The sequence below is a fragment of the Lissotriton vulgaris genome, chromosome 1_1 (genome assembly GCF_964263255.1).
Source record: "Lissotriton vulgaris chromosome 1_1, aLisVul1.2, whole genome shotgun sequence".
Classification (NCBI taxonomy): Eukaryota; Metazoa; Chordata; class Amphibia; order Caudata; family Salamandridae; genus Lissotriton; species Lissotriton vulgaris.
The window spans coordinates 1490901192-1490924746 of NC_141685.1; the positions used below are offsets into that span (position 1 = coordinate 1490901192).

General features: G+C 45.4%; 1 protein-coding gene across 2 annotated transcripts in view; it reads left to right on the forward strand.

Annotated features, from left to right (window-relative positions):
- The window catches only part of MAPK11 (mitogen-activated protein kinase 11), a 254275-nt gene that overhangs the window by 80174 nt on the left and 150546 nt on the right, over positions 1-23555 (forward strand). For both annotated transcript variants that reach the window (XM_086967388.1, XM_086967385.1), the window contains exon 2: positions 17198-17327. In XM_086967388.1, coding sequence (XP_086823514.1) covers positions 17198-17327 — 130 coding nt within the window. The remainder of the gene's footprint in view (positions 1-17197; positions 17328-23555) is intronic.

Genomic DNA, 23555 nt, shown 5'->3' on the forward strand with positions numbered 1-23555 from the left:
CCCCCCCACCCCTCTCTCCCCCCCACCCCTCTCTCCCCCCCACCCCTCTCTCTCCCCCCCCCCCTCTCTCCCCCCCCCCTCTCTCCCCCCCCACCTCATCTACAAACTCAAGGGCCCGCTTCTTCCCATTCCACCCGGCCCTCTTAGCGCCTCCCTTCGCCTTCCCACGCGGCGCTGCCTCCTTGCGCCGTCCTCTGCCCCTCGCTCCTCCACCCCCCCTCCCACCCCGCTGAGCCGGCCGCGACCGAGGCGGCTCACACGCCGCCACAGCCGTGCCGTTGGCAGCGCGCCGCTGCGGCCTTACCTTGAGGTTGGGCCGCGCGATGTCCATGCGGCCCTTCTCGCTCAACAGCCGCAAAACCTCTGCCAACCGCGGATCAGAACACGCTGCCATCCCGCACTAGTAAGACACCGCATGGAGCAAAAGCGCACGACCACGCTCACAGCACGCCCAAGCTACAGTCCGCATCGCAATTCAACTAAACTGCACCCCGAAACTGCCTACGGCCCCTGGCTGCTGTGTCACTGCACCACAAACAGTGTGCAGTGACACAAAATGGCCGGTTAAATACCTAACAAGCCCAAGGAGCCCAACCAGCCCAACCAGCCCAAAAACGCCAGCTACGGCGAGCCCCGAGTATCAAGCTTCCCCCCCCCCCCCCCCCCCCCATTCCCTGGTGCCCCAAACTTCCTTGGGGGGGGTGACGGAGAGCCTCCCGCTGGTCGGCCACCCCCCCCCCAAATCCCCATTCGAGTTTCTGTTCCTGTGAGTGCGGTGTTGATGCGTCTCTTCAACAATGACCGGTGCTGATGTGGAATAGCCATTTAAACACTTGACCTTTGGAGTGTTTGCTTTTCTCCTTGGCTGTTCCTGTGCATGCGATATAGTTTTGTGTGTGCGCGAATGATTTGTAGTACTCCGGTGTGGACACCTTGGCCTACAGCCGTGCGTGAGTGAGGGCGTCACTGCCTGCCATCTGGCCCAGAGAGTTGTCTGCTTAGGAAGCGAGTGCCTCCTCGCCTGTCCATCTATGCGCAGGAAACGAGTTGCTGCCCAAGAGCGCGGTTGATGGTTCGTCTTTAAAAAACCCTCTCTTGCAATGAATGTGTTCAGTTGTCACTCCAGTTTCGGATTTGTATTTGTTTCCTCCGTTGTATTGAGAGCGAAGCAACATTTGTGCAGTGCGTGTTATCATACGCCATCTTCTTAAATGGGTGTAGACCAACCAGGAAAGCGGGTTTTGGAGCACACCAAGGTTCGCAGAGGACCACGTGAAGAGATCTGTGGAAGCTGCATAAGGTCGAAAAAATGATCTATTGTAAACTCAGAAAATTAGAGTAGGAGTGCTTTTTCACTTACTAACAATTCACCTTGGCGTATATGAACACGTATCCGTACTGGAAGTGGCTTTTTAAAGGGGAGCCATCCCGAAAACAAGGGATGTGCGTGGTGTAGCATTAAAAAGTAACCTGTCGCTCATTGGAGGAAAACTCTTTAACTCTGTAAGGGCATAAAAGCACCTGGGTCTTTCCAAAGTGTCAATGTATTTTCAAGCATCATTTTCTTTATGGAAACTCGTCCCAGTTGAGGATACTTGTGTAGCCCCCCAGACCTCGTGCCACCCTCGTGCCTCCATTCCATCGCTTGCAACAGAATCTTCTCTTGTTTTTTTAAATTGGAAAGTAAAAATATTTTATACCTTGTTTGACAACGCACAATTAAGGCACTGGACTGTCTGCATCTCGGTGCAGCATTGAGAACGTTGAATGCGAGCTCCAGTTTTAGCCCAATCTATTGTCCGTAAATAGATTTACTAAAAGTTTTATAGTTGCGGGTCTTCAGTAGCGTTGGAGACAGTGTGCCAGACTATGTGGCAGCCGTGCACAATTACTGTCTGCGCCATATTTTGAAGGCACAGCAGCAGGCATGCAGTAAATGACAAACTAATGGCGCATATTTCCATCATGTGCTCTTTATTCATTTTCACTGGACTCCACCACTCTTCTATGTGTGTCTAATTTTAATGGCTGCTTGTTCGTTTCCTTTCAGCAGCTTTTTTTGGCTCTAAGCAGATCAGAGATGGCTATTGATTTTAGAACTGTAAAAATGAAAAATATTCACCAAGAGTCTGACTTTATTTTTTAACGTAAGAGCTCCGCTCCTTAAAGCAAAATCTTCTTTCATTTAGGAAGGTAAGACCCTGAGCAAAGTACAGCACAGAGAGCGGAACACAATGTGAAGCATGCCCTGCAAAGAAGAAGTATACAAAAGGTGATGGATGGAATGCTTGTATTAATCTTAGCCAATGGTAATTGTTCGTGGCCGCACCCCAGTCCTTAGTTATTTGTCACACCAGGCCACCTCAGTTTGGACCCTGCTGTCGGCAAATCAGACGTGAGTCCGATGCTCACTGTCTCACTGTATATAGCTGGGTTCAAACTGAGGTGGCCTGGTGTGCAACAGAACGATGGATTGGGATGCGGCACGAGTGATTACCTATGGCTGAGATTAATTCAGCATTCCATCCATCCCTGTTTTGTATACTTATGTCACCCTCAGTGGAACGAGTATGCCCAGAAGTGGGTCCAGTGTACAAGGTCACTGGACCCACGCTGTGTCCAGCTGATGAGCACTTAACTAGGCCGAAACTGGTCCTGGGTTGCTTGTGTTCCGATTCAAGAAGGACTTAGCTTGTCAGTTCGTGCTGGACTGTTTTTATTGGAGGATGGTCAAGACTGAATTGCATATTGCTGGGTCCAAATGGAGGTGGTATGGTGTGTAAAATAATGATGGATTGGGTTGCCTCCTGAGTGATTACTGATGGCTGTGTTGATTCAAGCATTCCATCCATCACTGTTTTGTTTACTTACTATAATGGGAAGCCGAGCTACAGTCTGAAGCTATATTTAATATAATCATGTTGGAAGTCTAAGTATGATAACCTAATAACATTGAGAGAGAGGCTGCTGGAAAATAAATGTTCAGCACTCTGACTACTGGGATTTTGTTATTAGAGAACAATGTTTTAAAATCATTTTACACATCTCATAACAGCATAACGTAGTCTGTTTGTCTTTATATTTGATGTTTCAGTTCTTTTATAGTTTACTGCCTTTATTTGTTCTGATAACTAATTATCAGGCCAATCCACCTACTTGATTTTAAACTCTGATGGAATATTGGAGCTGTAGCTTTCAGTTATATTATGTTGTGTGCGTTTGTAAAGAGCGCTATCACCAGTGAGGGAATCTTGGTGCTGAGCACGTGTATGGGCCTGGTCTCGAGGGTGTGGGGATATGGTGGGGTTACTTGAAGAGGAACGTTTTCTGCTTCTTGTGGCACTCTGGTAGTGAGGAGGAGGTGTAGTAGGAGGGTGTTTCAAGCTGTAGGATCAACCAATTAGAAGGTTAGAAGGATCTTCCTACAACTCTTTCTGTGTATGGGTGGGATGTGTTCAAGTAGGAGACTGGCTGAGCAGAGGTGTCTGGCTGGTTGATGAAAGAAGATGCAATTGTTCAGGTAGTACAGGCCTGTGTTATGCAGTCCTTTGCATGTGTGGGTGAGGAATTTGAACTAAGCGTGCTTGTGTATTGGGAGTCACAGGACCTTTCTGAGATGTGGTGTGATGCGAGTCTTGTATGGGATGTTGAGTACAAGTATGACTGCCATGTTCTAGATTGTTTGTAGACTTCTGGTGAGGTGCTTGGTGATTCTGGTGTAGAGGACATTCCTGTTGTTCAGCCTGCACATGTGACGGTTTTCTGGTGTTGCTTGGGATCTTCCTGAGGACGTGGAAGCACATGTCCAGCTTGGTGTCATTGATGATACCGCGGTTCCTGGGGTGGGTCCAAGGCTAGCCTGTAAGGGGTTTAGTTTAGCCTGAATTTCTTTGGACCCGAAAGAGTTCTGAAATCATGTCAAACTGCAGTACAGAGATGCTTGCACAATTTCATGTTACTTTTGCTGATCACCTTAGTGGTCTTAACTCTGTTAATATATTTTCCTTCTTTTTGCCGAGTGCTGAACGGTTACTGGGACCTTTTCGCGCTAGCTGTGCAAGTGAATCCAGAGTATTTGTAAGTTACGGGGTAGCATCATTGAGAAATTAGCTAGGTCTTCAATTGTGAAAGATCAAGTAATAATGTAGGTTTCCTCCCGGTGACAAGATTTGAATTACACCATAATGCTCCTAGAACTTCTAAGGAATGCAGTGTAAGTGCAGCATGTAGTCTTTGCAAACATACTCATTGCGAAACTGAGCAGACATAAGGGGTACAGCATTCAAACAGGGTAGGGCATAAGGCTTGTCTATTATCATGGAGTGTTTTTGTATATTACACACAATTTTAAAGTTTACTTTCTTTCACTGGGAGCCAGTGGAGCTGTCTGAGAACTAGAGAAATATAATGGTTCTACCAGGCGCCACTAACCAGCACTGCAGCAATACTTTTAAGACTTAATTACGAGATCTGGACTTTGTAGTGACCTATATTCACTCCATTGCAATTACCCGTACTGAAAGATGCCATGGCTTGTGCCATCAGATTCCTGTGCGTTTTTTAAATGTCTGAATTGATTACTGAAATACTTTAATTGCAGTTGTGGTGTGAATTCTGGCACAGAGTTCCGTATCAAACTGTATGTATAGGTTTCTAATTTACCTGGCAGAGACATGTCCCCAGGGCTATGTCCCCTATTACTAGCACCCCGTCTTACTTTTATTCTCCTTGAAGAGTGTTGCAACCAGTAATGGACATCCACACGTCGGATTCTGAAAGTGTAACAGCCATTTATGATGGAAGCACTGAAACACTGGAAATTGTATATATGTATATTGCTGTATATGAGAGAAACTAATCTGTCACTACAGATCAGTGTAGCTAGAGGGACTGTGAATGTCAAAGAGCACTGGGCTCTGTGAGTAGCCATAAGCAGTGTGACAACTTGTTATGCATGTACTGATTGAAACTGCTCAATTAAATTCAGAGCTGAGTACCCCCTAGCACGTCATAACACCCAAAGCACCATGTTTGATGTTGTTGATATATATCTGTGTATATGTTTGTGATCTATTTGTCATTTCCATGGCTACAAGTAGGAATGTCTCAAGTTTAGGGGCATCCCTTAATTAGGATACAGAGACCCGTATCCATCGAAGTGGCATGCTTCATCATTTAGAAAACTAGATTAAGTGGTTAGTGCTATATTTTTGTTGTCCTCTTATCGCCATAGCTTCTGCAAACTCAGAGGATTTAATGATTACTATCCGGCCCTCAGCCTGCTGCATTTGCTTTGGCCCCCCTGCACCAACTGAAGAAACAGTCACATCACCCTGGCAGCACCGGGATGTAAATATAGGACTGCTTATTCGATCTATTCTTCAGCCAAAATACCACTCCACCTGGAAAGATCAGCCCATTTCTTACTCTTCCTCACCAGGCTTGCCTTCAGTAACCCTACAGCAAGTCCAGTGCACCACTTTGAGCCAGTCTGTTGCACACGGGGGAGCTGGAGCAGGCCAAAGCTACCAGATCTCTCTTGACTAGAAGCAAAAGACGAAACAAAAAAACACTCTGCACTCCACTCAGCGTACTACGCAAGGCCATATCCACCCCATTAGAACCAACACAAGACTTAATGTGATATTGGCTCCTAAGATTTCTTTTGAAACATTCTCGACGTCCTACCAAAAACCTTTGATCCCAGGACAAGTGAAAAAACATTCAATCGTTGACTCTTAATTAACCACACCTTCTACATCTTTCAGTCTGCTCCTGTGCAAAGTTGGCTATTTTTTGAGGGCTCCAGTATAATCTGTTGATGGTAAAAAAAAAAGTGATTTATTTTGAAGTTAGCTGGTTGAAGCACAGAGTACAATAACTTCAGGGAGGTTTGCCATCTAAGTTGCAGTTGTCTCTTGGGTGATTCCTTCCCATGTTGAATATGGCGCCTTCTTTTTCCTATCCTCAGCATCCAAAAACTTCAAATACCAATTGACAACCTCCTTGCTTTTAGGTTGCACATCCTGTAGGGTTGACTTGAGTTCCCAGGTGCCCCTCATCTCCTCAGTAGCACTCACGAGTCAAGAAGACAACTGCAGATATTTGCACCTTGATAAGGAGCCACCAGTCTTTGCGCTTAGAACTTCCCAGAGTAATATCCTCTGTTCTGACACCAGCTCCCCGAGGTGGCTATCCCAGCCCTCTGTAGTGGGAGGCTCAACCCATCTCTCAAACACTCTGGGGTATCCAGGGAATCCCAAATGGGTGCAAAGTCTGAGCAATAACCAAAATCTTCCTGATTCTAAACTCAGCTTGGCCTTTATAACCTTTAGCCGTACTATAAAAAACAAAAATTGGGGGGCTGAACTTATAGAGGAACCCAACTCCCTGCTCATCTCTGCTAGTAAACCCCCCCAGGTTTAACCATCCGGCTTACTCAAAAGCATCCTAGAGTTTTTAAACTGAAATACCATAAAATACAAATTCAGGTCTGGCAGAGCTAGCCACCCTTCTCAAGCATGCACCTCAACTTTTTCCACGCTGGCCTTGCCAAAACCGAGGCCCATATGAAACTTATTTTCCCCTGAATCTAAACAGCAGCCGCTCTGGGAAATGAGTGGGATGCAGTTAAAAAGATACTTAAGTTTGTAGAGGATCAACATCTTAATCATATTCACTCGCCTATAAATTGTCGATGGCAAATTCTTCCATCTGGCGAGTAATGCATCCACCTCCTTCAACACCCTCCCCAGATTGTGCTGTGGTATTGCCTCCAGGGGATTAACAACAACAATACCCAGGTACTTAATCTCCACCTGTGCCTCCCCGTCCAGTCTACTGCATTCCAAAACATCACTTATGACTTCGACTTATTCACTAGATATCCTGATAGAGCCTCAAATTCCTAAGCCAAGCTTTCCACCCTGGGGGTAGTCTGAACGGGATCTGATATGTAAATGACCAGGGCCTTCGCAAATAATGCAATCTTATTACTAAACTGGGAGGAGCAGAGAGAAATTACCTGAGAATCTCTACTAAGTAACTGGGTGAACTGCTCAATGTAGATGTCAAACAGGAGAGAAGACATGGAGCAAACCTGCCGAGTAAATGCCAAAACTCCTAGTCAGAGACCCATTAAACAGAATTCTCTCTTAGCCTCCGAGCGTTAAAATAAAACGGGGGCTGAAGCCCAATATTGCCAGCATCTCCCACAGGCAGACACGAGCAGGTTCCATAGAATCCCTTTTGCTAAAAACCAAATACATAGAAAAATCTCAGACACACACAGGGTTCAAATAATTATGATGAACTGTGGGCATGAATCAGAATTTAACATCACCCTTAAGAGTGTTTCTTCTGAATTGGAACCGATCTGTATATATACATTTGTATGTCCTGCTTTGCTATGCTACATGTCAAATATAATATGCATAAAACTAGATCCATACGCTTTCTTTCTCTATACCTTTTTCTCAGTGGATATAATAGCCACTCTTTTTGAATCATTCACCCATCAGAATCCACTCTGTTTCTATTAGATATAGAACTGAGGGCTTTGATTTTCTTCAGTTTTGTTAGTGTTTTTATTGCCAATCAAAGACAGCTGCCTCATACGTAAGATGCTCATCTTCTTGCTCTTCACAAGATGGCGATTCATGTTTTACCCTTTCGATTCAGACATGCCACATGCTATGTCACCCTCGCATAGAACAAAATGGTGTTCGATACCAGCATCGCAATTAACAGACCTGTAGCTTCCAAATCATAAGATGCTAAATCCATGACCTATGGGTCCAGAGTACATAATTTCTTGTTTGGAACTTCCCCGCCACTTTTGATTGCCCAGAACTATCTGGTATTCTGGACTGCACCATTGCTGCACAATGGGTCCACCACTAGGCTAAGATGGTGGGTGATATCACAGCACACAACCATGTGACTGTGCATCGTGCTTACACACCCAATGCGTCTCTACTTTTTAACATTAACTGAGACAATCGGCAAGCACCCAGACTATGCGGTTGACTATGCGGGTTCAACTTGGACAGCAACCCCGCATTTACTGAGGGAAATACCCTGACATTTAGTATCCTTCAGCACATACGTTTTCCTCCATTTAGTGTCTTAAGTTCTACAAGATTCCTTTGTGACATAACTTGATATCTGAACCGCGTTTCGTTCCATGTGCGTTCTAGTGATCGGACCGGACCGTCCTGCTCCCAAGAGACTCTTTGCCCCACAGGCCGGTTCACGCTCATGCGAGAAAGAAAACATTTGTAAGCCTCACCTCTTATTACCTGGCTCACACCCTCCTATGTCTAGAGAGTCTGGCCTCCTTTTTTTAAAATACTCTAGACCCCCCCCCCCCCCCCCCCCCCCCCCGCCACCCCTCCTCCTCATGGTGTTGGCACACACACACACTGGGTTTCCCACGAGATACCCTGATGGTTCCACATCCATTCCATTGCTTAAACTAAATAACTTCGCATGAATATCGAAAACACACAAGGGCTATTCACTGCATCAATGGCTTTCTTAAGGTTTCCATTTTATAACCGTGTTTTGCATGATACTAAACTTTGTTTTACTGATTTTATTTGTGGAGATCAGGCAGTGTATACTCCCTCCCCCTAACCACCCCCCACCCCACCACGACATCGGGCGTGGTTATTCTTGATTTCACACGGTGAAGGGGTTAGTGACCTGTTGTTCCCAGTGGGGCATACTTGACCTAGAGGGTCATATGTGAGCCATGCATACCGCTGGGACTACGGTTCAACAGGAGACTGTCACAACATGTAAGGCATAGCGCCACACACATTTAAGCGACCATGTTCAGAATTCATGTATACTTTAAAATAGGAATCACGATGTTTTGCCATGTCTGTTTTCACATGTAGATTTACATGTGCACAGATTTTGATTACATTCTAGGTTATATGCACTTACATCTGGGCACCACGAGATGGTACATGAGCTTGGAGAATGCACAAGACTTCTTTTGCACATTAGTTTCCCGGGAAAGGAAGAGGGACGTTGGACTACGGGCCACACAGCTCCAGTGGTGGCTTGTATTCTTCCATTATATTTCAATTTGAACCACTGTCCGCAAGTGACAATGTATAAGTCATGACGAATGCCTATTGGCAGAAACATGTTGAAATTACAAAACTAGGGTATATCTGTTGAAGCCCAACTCCTCTTGCATTTTAATAATGTAGCTATGACCACCTAATAAACTTTCAGTGGACCCAGACAGACACTTTTAAATCACACTTTTCACGCTCTTCTGCACTGTCTCTCACTCACCCATTTCTCTACGTTCATCTTTTGAGAAAACACCTCCACTCCTCACCCCGGGGAGCCGTAGCTCACACTACGGTTGAGACGGGAACCCACATGATGAAGCATGTCACCTAACGGTGAGTGAGGGTTCCCGTCCTGAGGGAATTCTCTGACCCCAATAGGTTTCTAGATGGCACTCGCTCTCCTTGAGAGAGCTAGATCTCTTTCTTCTCCCCCGTCTTCCTGCTCACACATAGCCAAAGTACTTCTGTGTGATTTATACTCCTTTTAGGGATCAGTACTTTCTGGCCTCCAAAGATCCCAATAGGTCCTATGTGTGTATATGACTAAACGTTGTTTGCCATGCATGTGCACTATATGGTTTTATTATATTCCCTTTAAGGGAATGTACATACCCTCACTCGGTCCTGTAGAGGCCTAGACCAGCAGGCCGTAACGCGCTGGACAAGAACTTAAGAGAGACAATTTGATTGCGGGCCACTGCTGAAAATAATTAGAGATACTGGATATAAAACTCTTCGAGCTGGTATTTTTCTTGGGCAGTCTGCCTACTGACAGTACAAAGACTAGAAAAAATGATTAGGGGTTCTGCCCACCTCACCCTCCCGTACCTGAGCAGGAGACATCCAAAGATGAAAAAGTAGAGAGAAATGGTACTGAAGGGATCAATCCATTTTTTAATTATCAAACTAGAAACAATTATCTTGTGATAAACAGATTAAATCAAAGAAGAATATATCAAAGTTCATATACACAAATATGGGCGGACAGCCAAAAAGGCCCAACAAAAACGCAATTTATGTACAACACATCACATGTACACTATATACAAATATACACAACATATACAATATCAAAGTAACTTATATGTACCCTCAGGACAAAGGAATATATACAATTATATATATATATACACCAATTTACATATGTACCTCCTCAACAGTCTAGTGGAGTATACAACTACAAGGTAGTCCCAAACGAAAAAGGCACCAGGAGGTTAACGCATATACCCAGCTTATATTTACATAGGTGCATCAATGAGTAAATCAAATCTTTCTTTGATTTAAATAAGGGACTCCGTTTAAAGCCAAAGGTACTGACAGTACAAAGCCTGGACTAACAGAAGTGACTGTCACTATCCAAACTTATTGCCTTAGCAAGGATTATGCACTAACCAAGAGATATGAATTTCTTTAGTAAAATTGTATTTATATGTACAAGTATATTTTCTTTTGTTTAGATTTTGTTTTTGCTTGATCTAAGGCAAAATGAAAAAGCTTTTTTGGATCAATGTATGGTGTCTTATATCATGAAACACAACACAATATCCGGGTTTATGTAAAAAAAAATATGTTGAAAGTATTCAGTTCAGTTCAACTTTATTTCGGCTATTATAGCCATAAAAGCAGGAGTACAGAGATAACAAGAAAACATTTACAGACATTAAAACATTTACTGACAAACATTTACAGTGCCCTCACCAACAATTCATCACATAGATAGGTGGCAATTAATAGAATGGGACTAAGTAACGATTAATTCAAAACGGGTAAATTTACAATACTGCGTTAAAAATCTAAATCTATACTACTATTATAAAGAGAGAACACAAACGTTTGAGCCAGGTAAACTCTAAAAGTACACCACCAATCAAAACACCCAAGACATTTTTGAAAACCTCAGGGCAAGCAGAAGGACATAGGCTATTAAAAATAAAAAATATACGTTGTTTTTAAAAAAAATTCGAAATAAAAATAAAGTAGTCCCTTGCAAGTAGCGCCGGCCGCGATGTCTGCGTGATGACATCATTTGCGTTTGCGCTCCCTGGCAACACTTCCAGAAATGGCGCCGAAGATCGCGACCTGCTGGGAGGACTGCCGCAGCCCTGCTTGCTGCTGGGCGAAGTGGCGGCCTGTGCGGGCGGGGCGCCTGGAGAGTGGCGGCCTGTGCGGGCGGGGCGCCTGGAGCGGGACCGGCGGCTGAGGTAAGGATCAGGCGGGAGGGGGTCCTGAACGGGAGGGGTCGGGCCGGGCCGGGGCGGGAGGGGGCCGGGGGCAGTAGTGCACGCAAGCCTCAAATGCTGCCCCAGCCCCTTTCTGCCCCAGGCATCGCTGTGGCGGGCTGCTAGTAATTTAAATAAAAAGGTTTTTTCCATGATTAAAAAGCCAGGCTAAAAACCAAGTTTAAAACCTTTAAAACCACACATTTTACAAAAAGTGAACTCCGTGCATTCTGCATTAACTAATGCTGAAAGGCGAAGGCTACAAACACCAATGTTACATTACAGCTTGTATCCAAGCCGTTTCCTGATGAGATGCACATTAAACAAGAACCTGCTTATGCAAAAAACTACCAGTTGTGAGGTATTTGACTTAATAATACGCTCTGCCTCTTTGTATGACCTGACACCTATATTTATACAAAGGGGTCTAATCCAGCGGTGCCTAGGTGACTTATATGCTGGACAAAAAAGCAGTAAATGGACATAGTCTTCCTTTGCCTTTAACAAGCAAAGGGAACAGAGGCCATTATCAGTTTTACCTCCCCAATTGCATGTTTTAGCATTTATCTGCAATACCCCATATCTAAATTGTAAATATAAGGTTTTTGCTTATGGTGGTCCTATCTCATCCATAAATGGTTCGAATGCAGCATTATCTTTTATAATCCTAAATTCCTGGGTCAATGTGCCAATGGAAGAACTATGGGATAGCTCATCATTGACGTTGGACCAGTAAGTCGACTTTAAGAGCTTTTTACACACCGGTGCCATATTCTGGGGTTCGTCCCAAAAATGGGACAGCCCTAACCTGGAACACCAAAGGGAAACCTGTTTCAACCAGGCAATTTTTTTTTTTTTTTTTTTGTATTCATCAATCTGAATAATTTCCATCAGACCACTTTTATAGATCAACAACTCCGGGGTTGTCCACAATCTTATCCAATACAGCAATGGTCTAAGAGCTGCTTGATAATCTGTTCGTTTAAGATCCAAATCCAAAAACATTGGAACTAGGGGAGTTCTAGTTGGTAGTTTAAGTAATCTTCACAGAAAATGGTTCTCTTCCTTTTCAAAATTGTGTTCACAATAATGTCCCCAAACCTCAGCACCATAAAGTGCCGCTGATTGGGCCTTTGCCTTAAATACTTCAAGTGTCGGTGTAATGGCTTTAGAATAACTGGCTCTGTGCACTTTTAGGATGGGCATCGAATTCTGCTTAAAAGATAACTTACTCTTTGCTAGATGTCCCTTCCATGAAAGGTTGCTATCCAACATAATGCCTAAGTAATTGAAGCTCCCCACATATTCCAATTTTTGGTTATTTAGAGCCAAAATCTTTCTAAAGGGTTTTTGCGGGTTTATGGACATATATTTAGTTTTTGATGAATTTATTTCTAACCCCTTCTTTACACAGTAACCATAAAATGAATTCACTAGATTTTGGAGACCCTTCGGAGTCTGTGAGATGAGGATTCTATCGTCGGCAAAGAGTAATGCCGTAATCGCCTCATCTCCTAGCTTCGGGGAGTCATGATCGCAGTCCCTTAGGTAAACAGGTATATCATTAACATATAGGGAAAAGAGCGTGGGTGCCAGCACACAGCCTTGGCGCACCCCACGACTCAGCAGTATGGGCTTTGAAAGTTCACCTCCTTTCCCCCATCTAACTTTGGCATAATTCCCTGTGTGTAATCTAATAAGCTCTTTAAGTAGCTCGCCAGGGACCCCCATATCTCTTAATGGGATCCACAGAAGACTTTAGTAAAATTGTATTTATATGTACAAGTATATTTTCTTTTGTTTAGATTTTTGTTTTTGTTTGATCTAAGGCAAAATGAAAAAGCTTTTTTGGATCAATGTATGGTGTCTTATATCATGAAACACAATATCCGGGTTTATGTAAAAAAAATATTTTGGAAGTATTCAAGTAGTCATAACAATCCTTACTGTTAATAATTGAAATGTTATTTTCGGTCGATTTATGCTTTCGAATCTATCGTGGTTGACCTATCTGCATTTTGTGTACTTTGTGCTTAGCCTAGGCTCTAAAGGGGTATATGGGCTCAACCCTTTTCCTTTCGTTCATCAGGTGGGTGGTGCAAAACCTGACTGGTACCCTGATGGGGCTCTTTACTGTGATCTTTGATCTCATATCTGAAAGATCACTCTGTCCTGATAAACTTCCTCCTTGTGAGAATTTTCTCTTTATGTCCACAGGATTGACAGCAATAGATTAGGCCAATAACAAATGAGTAGATAAAATTACTTACGGTAACCAATAATATGAAATTTGTTAAGTGGCTGGATTCCCTGGTAAGGTTCAAAACAGTGTATTTGCTGGGCACTATTATCCTTCGAATTCTAATAGGGCTACATTTTTCTTGCCGTTGGAGGGCCGGTGAGGTTCATGCCGTTCATCGGGACCAATCCAAAAGCCCTAATCTTATATGATGATAGTTTTAAAAATATATACTTTTAGCAGGCCTTGCAAATTTGTGCAAAACACTATTAAAAAAAAACTAATGAATGTCTGTGATAAATGTTGCTCTAACTAAATGTAATCAGGGCTTCCTAGGGAAGGCAGGTGTGTCCTATGGATGGATTTTCTACGGTTATGGTTTACTGGTGATTTCACCTTAATGTGTGGCATTGCATCCCCACTGCCAAGTCCCACCTACTAGGAGAGCAGAGTGCTGTGAATGGATGTGTCAAATGACGTCAAATTCTAGAGAGTTGTAGCATGAATGCCACTGTCCTTGGTTAATTGTCGAAGTCAGGTGGACAAATTCGGTCACAGGCTATGTCAGAAAACCTGCTTACCGTTTAACAGAAAGATTGTTAACCTACTGTCTGCCTCTTTGATAACTTTCCTGGTATCTTGCAGGTTAGAAATGGGGCAGAATCTAGATTTTCAGCATTTGGATTGGAAAAGGGAGGGGTTCACCACTGCTTTGTTTTATAGGTAATGAGCCAATACCCCGTGAGGCAGTGAATTGTTTCCATATTGTGCTGCATTTTCAAGTATAGGTTTTAAAACTTCCTCTCCACTTGTGCATTGAAAGAATGAGTGTTTTTTGTTCTCAATCTGACCTAGATTCCCTAGAGTGGCATGGTAAAGATTCTGATATGTGGTTATCTGGTGTGCATTTAAAGTAAGCTCTTTTTTGTGTGAGTTGAGAGGTTTTTCTCAAACAGATTTGTAACATAAGCTCCTATGAGTGATGATTACCACATTATCTGTAGTAAACAAGTTATTTCAGCTCTTCACACTTCCATGGATGGAAGTCCCAAATGCGTAGTATCATTTGAGTTGGAGAATCTTGTAAGATGTGGAACATATCCTAGGTGGTGATTGGAAGTGTTTTAATTTTAGAAATGTATTATTGTTGCTTAGTCTTAAAGTTAAAGAACTCGGCATCCCCCAACAGCTCTATCAAGCCGTAATGTGAGCTACAGTGGTATTGTAAGTTAAGTATTTTTCCCTATTACTAGTGATTTTCATTAGTGTTTAGAAATGATCCTCCATTTATACAACACCCTCTACCAAGCAGTCTGTACCATCATTAGATTTGGCTAAGAATGTGGCCATGAGAACCAGTTCAGGTACTTTGGATCAGGGGCTTGATACCAATGTTCTGATTATCAAAGTTGCTTTTTACATCATGGGTTAAACCCAAGGCATGGTAATTTATGATCTTCGTTTCAATGCGTATAGTATGTATTAGAACATTGGAATGTTGGGAGCTCCATTGAAAACAATGGAGTGCTCCGGGCTTCTATTGGCTGGTAGAAGCCTGGAGCTCCGACATTCCAATGTTGTCATTCACAGCTGTTGTTGTGAACAAAAGTCTCACAAAGCCCCAGGGGATTTAAAAAACCCTCAGGCTCTGCGAGGCCTTTATTTTTATTTGTTAGAACATTCTGTCTTCGAATGGTGGAATGTTCTAGTCACCTTATAGCACTCCTTAGCTGGGGCTATACCGGCAATAGTCTTGCTCCCTTGTTAAAGGCCCTCGCGTTCGGCGCAGGCCTTAAATGGCCAGGAAAGCCTGCTATGGCGGGCTAGAAGGCTATATTAAATGATAGAAATTGATTGCATGCAGCGTATTTTTCAGTATTCTTTTTGAGATTTTTGGGGATTGCCATTAGAATTATCCGGCCTTAATAAGATGTAACTGTTTAGACATGTAAGCTAAAGGCCCCAGTTTACTCCTTGATCAATTGCTTCTGAATAGTGGGTGCTATCTGTTTCTGCTCCCCTATACCCCCCAAAACCCCTGCGTGCAGCAACTCTTGATGGGAAACCTCCAAGTGATTTTCAGTTTTAGGCTGATGCTCTGCGGGAAGGTAGATTGGATGATAAGTAGAACACCCTCTCTTTGAATCTCTTCTGTCCTCCAATTACCTCTTCCCTTCGTCTAGCAGATATTTCATTATCTTATTTCTCGTAAAGATTGACAACCATATATCTGATACTTCGTCTTTTTTCTCTATTCCTAGACGTTCTCCTTTCTATACCTTTCTCCCTTTTATTAGCTCTGTCCTTGTGTAAAATATAATCCGGTCCCTCAGATGTATAAAACGCTAAGGAGTGGCAATGAACCACTACACACAGGCCACTCCTTTTATGTCCTAGGGTTACACAAAGGTGGGTTAAACGGGTGCTCATGTGACGCTTGCTTTCTTTGACTTGAGAGGTACGTTGGCTGTTTGCTGTAGCTCAAGCTAAAGGTTTGAAAGTCTTTTGTGCTTTAAAATATAGTTTTGATCCCTCATTTGCTGTCTTATGGGGAATGATTGTACAGTAAAGGATGGTGGATGTTCAGTGAGATCTCTGGAGCTAGAATTGAGCTAGCATGCGACAAGGTAGGCTTCACAAGTTGAAAAATGCTAAGAATGTAATTGATAGCAATATGTTAGCTGTTTACATCAGTCGGAGCTCCTCTCTCTTGGCCTTAGAGCTTTAACAGCCATTTGTAGTAAGTTAGGTATGGCCGAGCTGGAGGTATGATGCACACATTATGGCACGATAAAGTAAGTTGGCTAATAGTGCTTTCTGTGGTTTGCCTCACAGGAGCCATAGATTCACCTCGGAGTTGGTCTTAAAAAGATTTCCCAATGCAAGTTCCGTCCTTTTAATTGAAGTGCACTAGGTAGAAGTTCACCTTTCCATTTTCATGGAACCCTTTGCGAGCCTAATTTCTTAACCTCTTTCAGGTTCCGATTATCACAACCCCAGTGTCTTTTGGCTATTGTATCTGATAGATCGCATTCATAGGGATGGGAGCTGGAGACCAAGAAACAATAGCAGACAAGAAAATACAGATCAAATATAGTGCAACTTCGGGCCCTCTGAAAATTCAAACTGAATATAAATGACCTAAATGGCTGGTTGCCCGAATGATGTAGATCTAAACAGAGAACCTTGTAAAGTAGCCATGATATAGCTAATTAATAGACTGCTTGTAACTTCGTGTCAGAAATTTTCTGCAGATTACTTTGAGGACATTGACACTTATCACAAAACGTTGCTTTGATGAGCACCGTTCCCACCCTCCGCCCCCTATGCTCTTGCAGCCCCTACTGCCCCTTTCCCTCCTCTGGCCCTGGACCGAAGCGCGGAATAAAAGATTCTCAAGGAGTCTGGGTAGAAGAGCAAAGCAAGTCCGTATTATTGAAAAGCTATTTTTAGCAGACACTAGATTTGGATTGATTAGCTTTTAATTCTTCAATTGAAGAGATCAATGATCTAAGCGCTGAAAAAATGAGCCTTGTTCTATGGTAAAGTTTATTAGTAGCATGAATAGGAATGTGCACCTGCCTTTGACCAAGCCGTTGCATTATGAAAGTAACATTGGTCTTTTATTTCCTACTTGTTTTCTGCAGCTCAACGTATGATACCAAAACGAGGCAAAAGGTGGCAGTGAAAAAGCTTTCGAGGCCCTTCCAGTCGCTCATTCATGCAAGAAGAACTTACAGGGAGCTGAGGTTACTCAAGCATATGAAACATGAAAACGTGAGTGAATTCTTCTCACACATTTCTCGCCTAGATTTCGTCTTTCTCCACTGTTTGCTGTTCGACCTGCATAAGATGATGGCGTGCACTTAACCCTGCATATGTATCTATGAAATGAATGGTCTGCATTTCCTGTATAAGATGTTGCATATATTTTTCTTAATAAAGTGTAGTTCTGACATCCTACTCTGCGAAATTTACTTGAAGGGTGAAGTCACTGCGTCACCTCCCAGAGCCAGCAAAAAGAGTGAGTGGCAGCTTGATGAACTTCTGCCACCATTTAAACAATCAACGGGAAAACTAACTTTTCAACTCCCTTCTCATTACTATTCTTTTTCTGAAAAGTTACTCATTTGCTGATGAGGCCATTTTGGGTATATGTGTGTTTACTGGACCAACTGCAAATGTCTCTGAACTTCGCCTAATCGAGTGAATCATTTGCTCTATGGTAATTGGTTATATCATGTCTGTCGCCTGTTATGGAGATCGAAATCCCACTCCTGACACCATTTGTACTGGGGGAGGTGGGGGATGTGGTGTACTTTAGAGCTCACTAGAGCATAAGTTAGTTACAGGAACGCCACCTCAAGTGCCTGTTGATTGTCCGAAATCAAAGTGGCCTGGGTCTTCAGAGCAGCATTTATGTTCTCTCTGTCCTGCTGTCTGTATGTTGCTCTAAGACCAACTACAAATGTCTCTGAATGTCTGCTAATTGTTGGATCACTTTCTCTATGGTAACTGGTTGCGTCATGTCTTAAGCCTGTTACGAAGACAGAAATCCCACTTCTGACACCATTTATAACCGGCTAACAGACAGGCGATGTAGGAGAGTAGGGTCTGCAATCCTATGATCACCCAGACTTTTTGCTTTTGTTTCACTGGTTTACGACTTTCTCGGGCTGTGGGCCTGCTAATCAGACCCACAGCCTAGCTGTTCTCTCACTAAATTGATGTGTGTACCTTAGGTGCATTACCCAATTGGAACTGGGCCACCCTGTCAGACCCTGTAACTCAGGGCATCGGTGTACCCAGGGCCTACCAGGGGCTGAAGCATGTATTATGCCACCCCTGGATGGCCATCTAAATCTGACACAACTGGCTGCACGACAGCTGGGGCAACGTGGCGTACTCGCCCGTTGCTGTAGGTATAGTATCCCTATATCTAACCCTCAAATGGACACCAGAGTTCCTATCAGCCACTCCTATGGCAGGCCTTGACAATCCTGAAGGCAGAGTGCGTGGAATCGTGTGAATTGGGCTCTGGCACGAGCCGAGCCCGGTTGCAGCTTGCGGAACCAAGACCCAATGGCTGTTCCATGATAACGCGTACCATATCGGTAACTTCGGTATGGCGTTATCAAGACATGTCGAGTAAGGTGTCATACGAATCGGGATGCTGCCCCCTCACCAATGCTGGCGACGAGGTTGGCATTGCGCCCTTCTAGAGGGACACGACATGTACGTAACTGTGAACCCCGGTTAAAGTTAACTGAAGCCTCAGCTCCACAAAATGGACGCTGCCACCACAGACACGAGTCTGACCTCCTGCTGCTGGGAGTCCTTCCAGCGAGGAGAGCTTGGACAAAGGGTTTCCTGTCCGGGGCGGTGTTCGCACCATCCCAGACAGGGTTTTGTGTATCCTGGGTAGGCAGGGCTTTACAGGAAGGTGACTGCGGATTGGCACCCCGGTGCTCACTACGCATCTGCCGGTTAGAACCAGTTCCAGGGGCGCACAGCCCCTGACCTGAGGAAAGTCCGGCAGGGGAGAGGGGTGTAACTACCCCCCTTTCTGGTCCCACCCCTAGGGCAGGACCTAGTCATGTACCCACCCCTTTCTTTAGAATAAAGGCCGGAGCGGGGACCCTTCCAAATTAGATCATCTTTGAATCAAGAACTACTTTCTACGAAAGGACATTCAAGACTCTTCTCAAGATTTCTCCCTTGTGGCTAAGGAGTAGTCACCCTGCGTCCGCAGGCACCATCTAAGAACTCTGCGGTTTGCTGCAAGTCCTTCCTCAGGAATCCGACGACCCAGCTCGACGAGAACCGGCTTCCCTGGCACCTCTGACCTCTACCCACATCGTCAGCTCAGCTGAGATCTGTGGGTGCGACGAGACCTCGAGGGACCGGCCATCATCAAAACCTGCATGCTTTCTTAAACCAGCACGATCACCGAAGGAATCCTCTGGTGAGTGCTCTGGGGTCCGAGAAGCCCCGACCCTGAGAAGCTCCAGCACCGAATCGCAGCCTCCCAGGATCTCCACGATCTGCGTGGAGCCCTTCTGCTTTGCTGTTCAGCACATTGTCCGATCACTAGCCGCTGGCTTGTGACCCTTTGACGACGAACGCAACCATCGTTGCTGGTCTGGTTTCTCCAGACTAGCCTTTTGCTCCTTTTTACGAGAGGAGCACCCCGGACCCTCCTGGTCCACCCAAGACGCCATTTTAGGCCCACCACGTGGCCCTGAAATCTGCCAAGGCTTGTTGCCCCAATCCTGGGCCCAGCGACGCCGACAGCATCAACCTTCGTGGGACAGCTCGCACCTCCATCCTGGTCGCCGACAACGCCTCCTGGTCCGTGAGACTGCAGAGCCTAGCGTCGCCCACTCACCTAGTCGAGGTGACGGCCATCCGGTGCCCTCCTGGTACCCTCTGACTACTGGCTAGTAGTACGAACTTGGTCCCCTCTGCTTTCAGGTATCATCGATCTCTGATCCAGGCTTGGATCTCTACGAACTATTCTCCACTGGTCGCCGGCCAGCAACACTTTTCCTTCCGGCTCCTGGCTCGTCAGCGAAGACCCCCGACACCTGTAAGACTTGTGCAGCCGCAGCCCTCGTGGCTAGGTAACTTCGGCATTTCGGTGCCCGCATAGCCTCCTTACTTAAGGGTCCCGAGTCCCTCGCTTCCGACTTGCCTTATCGGGTCCGCCCGAGACCACTAGAACTGTCCGTGCCCTCGGGCACTTGTATTGATTGTGCACTTGAAGTATTTTCCTAAGAGTTTTGTTCTGTGCTTAGTACCCTGTCCTCATAAAGAGTCCAGGGCTGTTGTGATTCTAATAAATACACTGTTTATTTTCATAACACTTGTGTGGTGTCCTTTCACTTGGTGTTCAAGGGGTATGTGATGGTATAACAGCTGGCTTAACACGCCCTCTAGAGTTAAGCCCGAAGACTGCTCGTATCCACGCTACTAGGATAGCTGGTCTAAGGTTGACTTACAACCAATCAACATAAGGGTCGTTTGGACCGATGCATAGTGGTCGCTAGAATAGTGAACACTGCATATCGGGCCAACTTCTCACATTGGTGAGCAGCAGTTGGGATTTGAGCTTGCTGTTGTTTTACCACGCGTATCCTAAGAATATCTTGTGAAAGATCGCATAAGTACTCCAGGTACATATAACTTAGCTTAGAATACTACTAATTCTACTGAACCAGCTGTTGTAGCTCCTCAAGGCTTAGCACACCTTGGCTACAACTCTTAGCAAGGGAACAGTAGGCAAACATATAGTTTAGGTAGGTGCATCACTTACACCACACTAGAAGCAGCATGTCAGACAAAGGAGGAAACTCTGAGTCTCCCCTTGTGTCGGTCGACCTTCCACAGGTCACTTCCAGGTATGCTGCACTTAGCTTCCAAGAGATGCGACAAATCTGTACATCTCGGAAGCTAAAACAGGGTGCAAACCCTACCATTCCGTTTCTGATTGGTCTCTTGGAGACTTATGATGCAAGGAGGGCGGGTAACACCGACCCTTCTCATCCAGAAGGGAATATGCCCCCCCTCGAGGGAACCCAAGGGGACCCTGATCTTATCCATCTCTCCGCAGAAGGTGAAGAGGAGGACGAGGAGCCAGAGACATCTGGGGATGAGGCAGACAAAGGTCCTGAAGTAGTTAGCCAGCTAACTAGGGCCAACTTAAGCCGGCACGAGAATGGTACTAGGAGACCCCTGGGGCCCCTCTCAGGCCAGCTTAACATTGGGAGTGGACGAGTTAGGTCTCTGTCGAGAGGCTCTAACAGATCCGCTCGAACCAATGGCTCTCGAGGCTCTTCTCGAAGAGGGATGACATCCCCTCAGAGGAGAGTGTACGAAGCGAAGGAGCAGGAAGTCAATCTGCGGATCGAAAGGGAAGAACTTGCCCTAGCCAAAGAAAGACTCGCCTTTGCTAGAGAGCAAGAATTGAGTGGGACAATTCCCACTGGTGGCAGCATTCCCCCATGGGAAAACAGGAGTTTAGACACTAGACACCTGAGTAAGATAGTGCCCCCCTTTAAGCAAGGGGATGACATCCACAAATGGATTACTGCTTTGGAGCGGGTCTGCACTGTACAGTGCGTCCCCCAGAGTCAGTGGGCAGCTATCTTGTGGCTCTCCTTTGAGGGTAAAGGTAGAGACAAGCTCCTCACTACTAGAGTCGAGGATGCTAACGATTACCAGGTCCTGAAGAACACAGTGATTGATGGGTTCGGCCTAACCACTGAGCAGTACAGTTTGCTGTTCAGGGATACCCAGAAAACTCAGTCTCAGGACTGGTCTGATTTCGTTGATTGTGCCACTAAGGCTTTGGAGGGCTGGTTGCTGGGCAGTAAGGTTACTGATTACACAGGATTGTATAATTTGATCATGCGAGAACAGATTTTAAACAATTGTCAGAACCAGTTGTTGCATCAGCACCTTGTCGACTCGGATCTGACCTCTCCCCAAGAATTGGGAAAGAAGGCAGACAGATGGGTCAGAACAAGGGTTAAGCAAAACTAGGGCCAGAACCAGGGTGGTCAGAAGAAAGCAGACCAAAAGGGTAAAGATTCGAAAGGGGAACAAAATGACCAGAAGTCTTCGACAGGTCCCCAACAACCCAAAGAGGGAGGGGGTCAGGCTTCCCAGAAAAAGAAGAATCAAGAAGGCCAATCGAAAAGGTGGTGCCAATACTGTAAAAGTAAAACTCACTGGTTTAGTGAGTGCACCAAGAAAGGAGGGCAGACTCCTGCTACTGCAGCCCTAAGGCACCTGTGCCCCCTAGTACAGCCAGCAGTAGTAGTGCCCCTCCCAAGGGACTAGTTGGGTTAACCTTGGGTTCTGAGGGGTGTGACAACTTAGTTGGTACACTCACTCAGGCTGTCCTTGTCTGTACAGGGCATGTGGATATATCCCCTGACGTCAGTCCCAATACATTGGGCAAATACCGACAGACGCCTTTAATTAATGGAAGAATGGCTCAGGCCTATAGGGACACGGGTGCCAGCGTCACCATGGTGACGCCTAACTTTGTGGACCCTGGACAGATCATGCCAGGTACAGATTTCCTGGTGACCAATGCCAGCAACGTCACTACCAGTCATAGTATGGCGATTGTTGCTTTCTCCTGGGGAGGGGTAAATGGCCAGAAAAAGGTTGTTGTTAGTTCAGACCTCCCAGTGGATTGTTTGTTGGGCAATGATTTGGAGTCATCGCAATGGTCAGAAGTGGAGCACCGGACTCACATGGAGATGTTAGGCTTGCCAGCACATGTGCTTGCTGTGACTAGGTCACAGGTCAGACGATGCCCCACTGAACAGGTGCTGGATCCTGGAACAATGGACCAGACACCTCCCAAGAAGAAGAGCAGTCGGGTTAAGGCAGCGCCTTCCCCCTTGCCCCAGGTCGAGGATCAAGTCTCAGAGGAGGCTGACCTCCAGGAATTGCGGGAAACTGAACCTAAAGAACTCTAACTTGATCAAGTTGAGTTTCTGGGCTCAGGGGGACCCACACGAGAAGACCTGGGGAAGGATCAGTTAGACTGCCCTTCCCTTGAACACCTCAGACAGCAGGCTGCTGCTGAGGCTGCTGGGAACGCCACAGGTACCCACAAGGTATACTGGGAGGATGGACTTCTGTACACTGAGGCAAGAGACCCCAAGCCTGGCATGACCAGGAGGCTGGTTATCCCATTGTCTCAGCGTGGTTTCCTTCTTACCTTGGCCCACGAGATTCCCTTAGCAGGACACTTAGGCCAGACGAAGACGTGGGACAGGCTTGTCTCGCACTTTCACTGGCCTCACATGAACAAAGAGACCAAGGAGTTTTGTCGCTCCTGTGTCACTTGCCAAGCCAGTGGTAAGTCAGGTGGCACGACAAAGGCCCCCCTTATACCAATGCCTGTGGTGGGGGTGCCCTTTGAACGTGTGGGGATTGACATTGTCGGTCCAATGGAACCCCCAACAGCATCAGGGCACAAGTTTA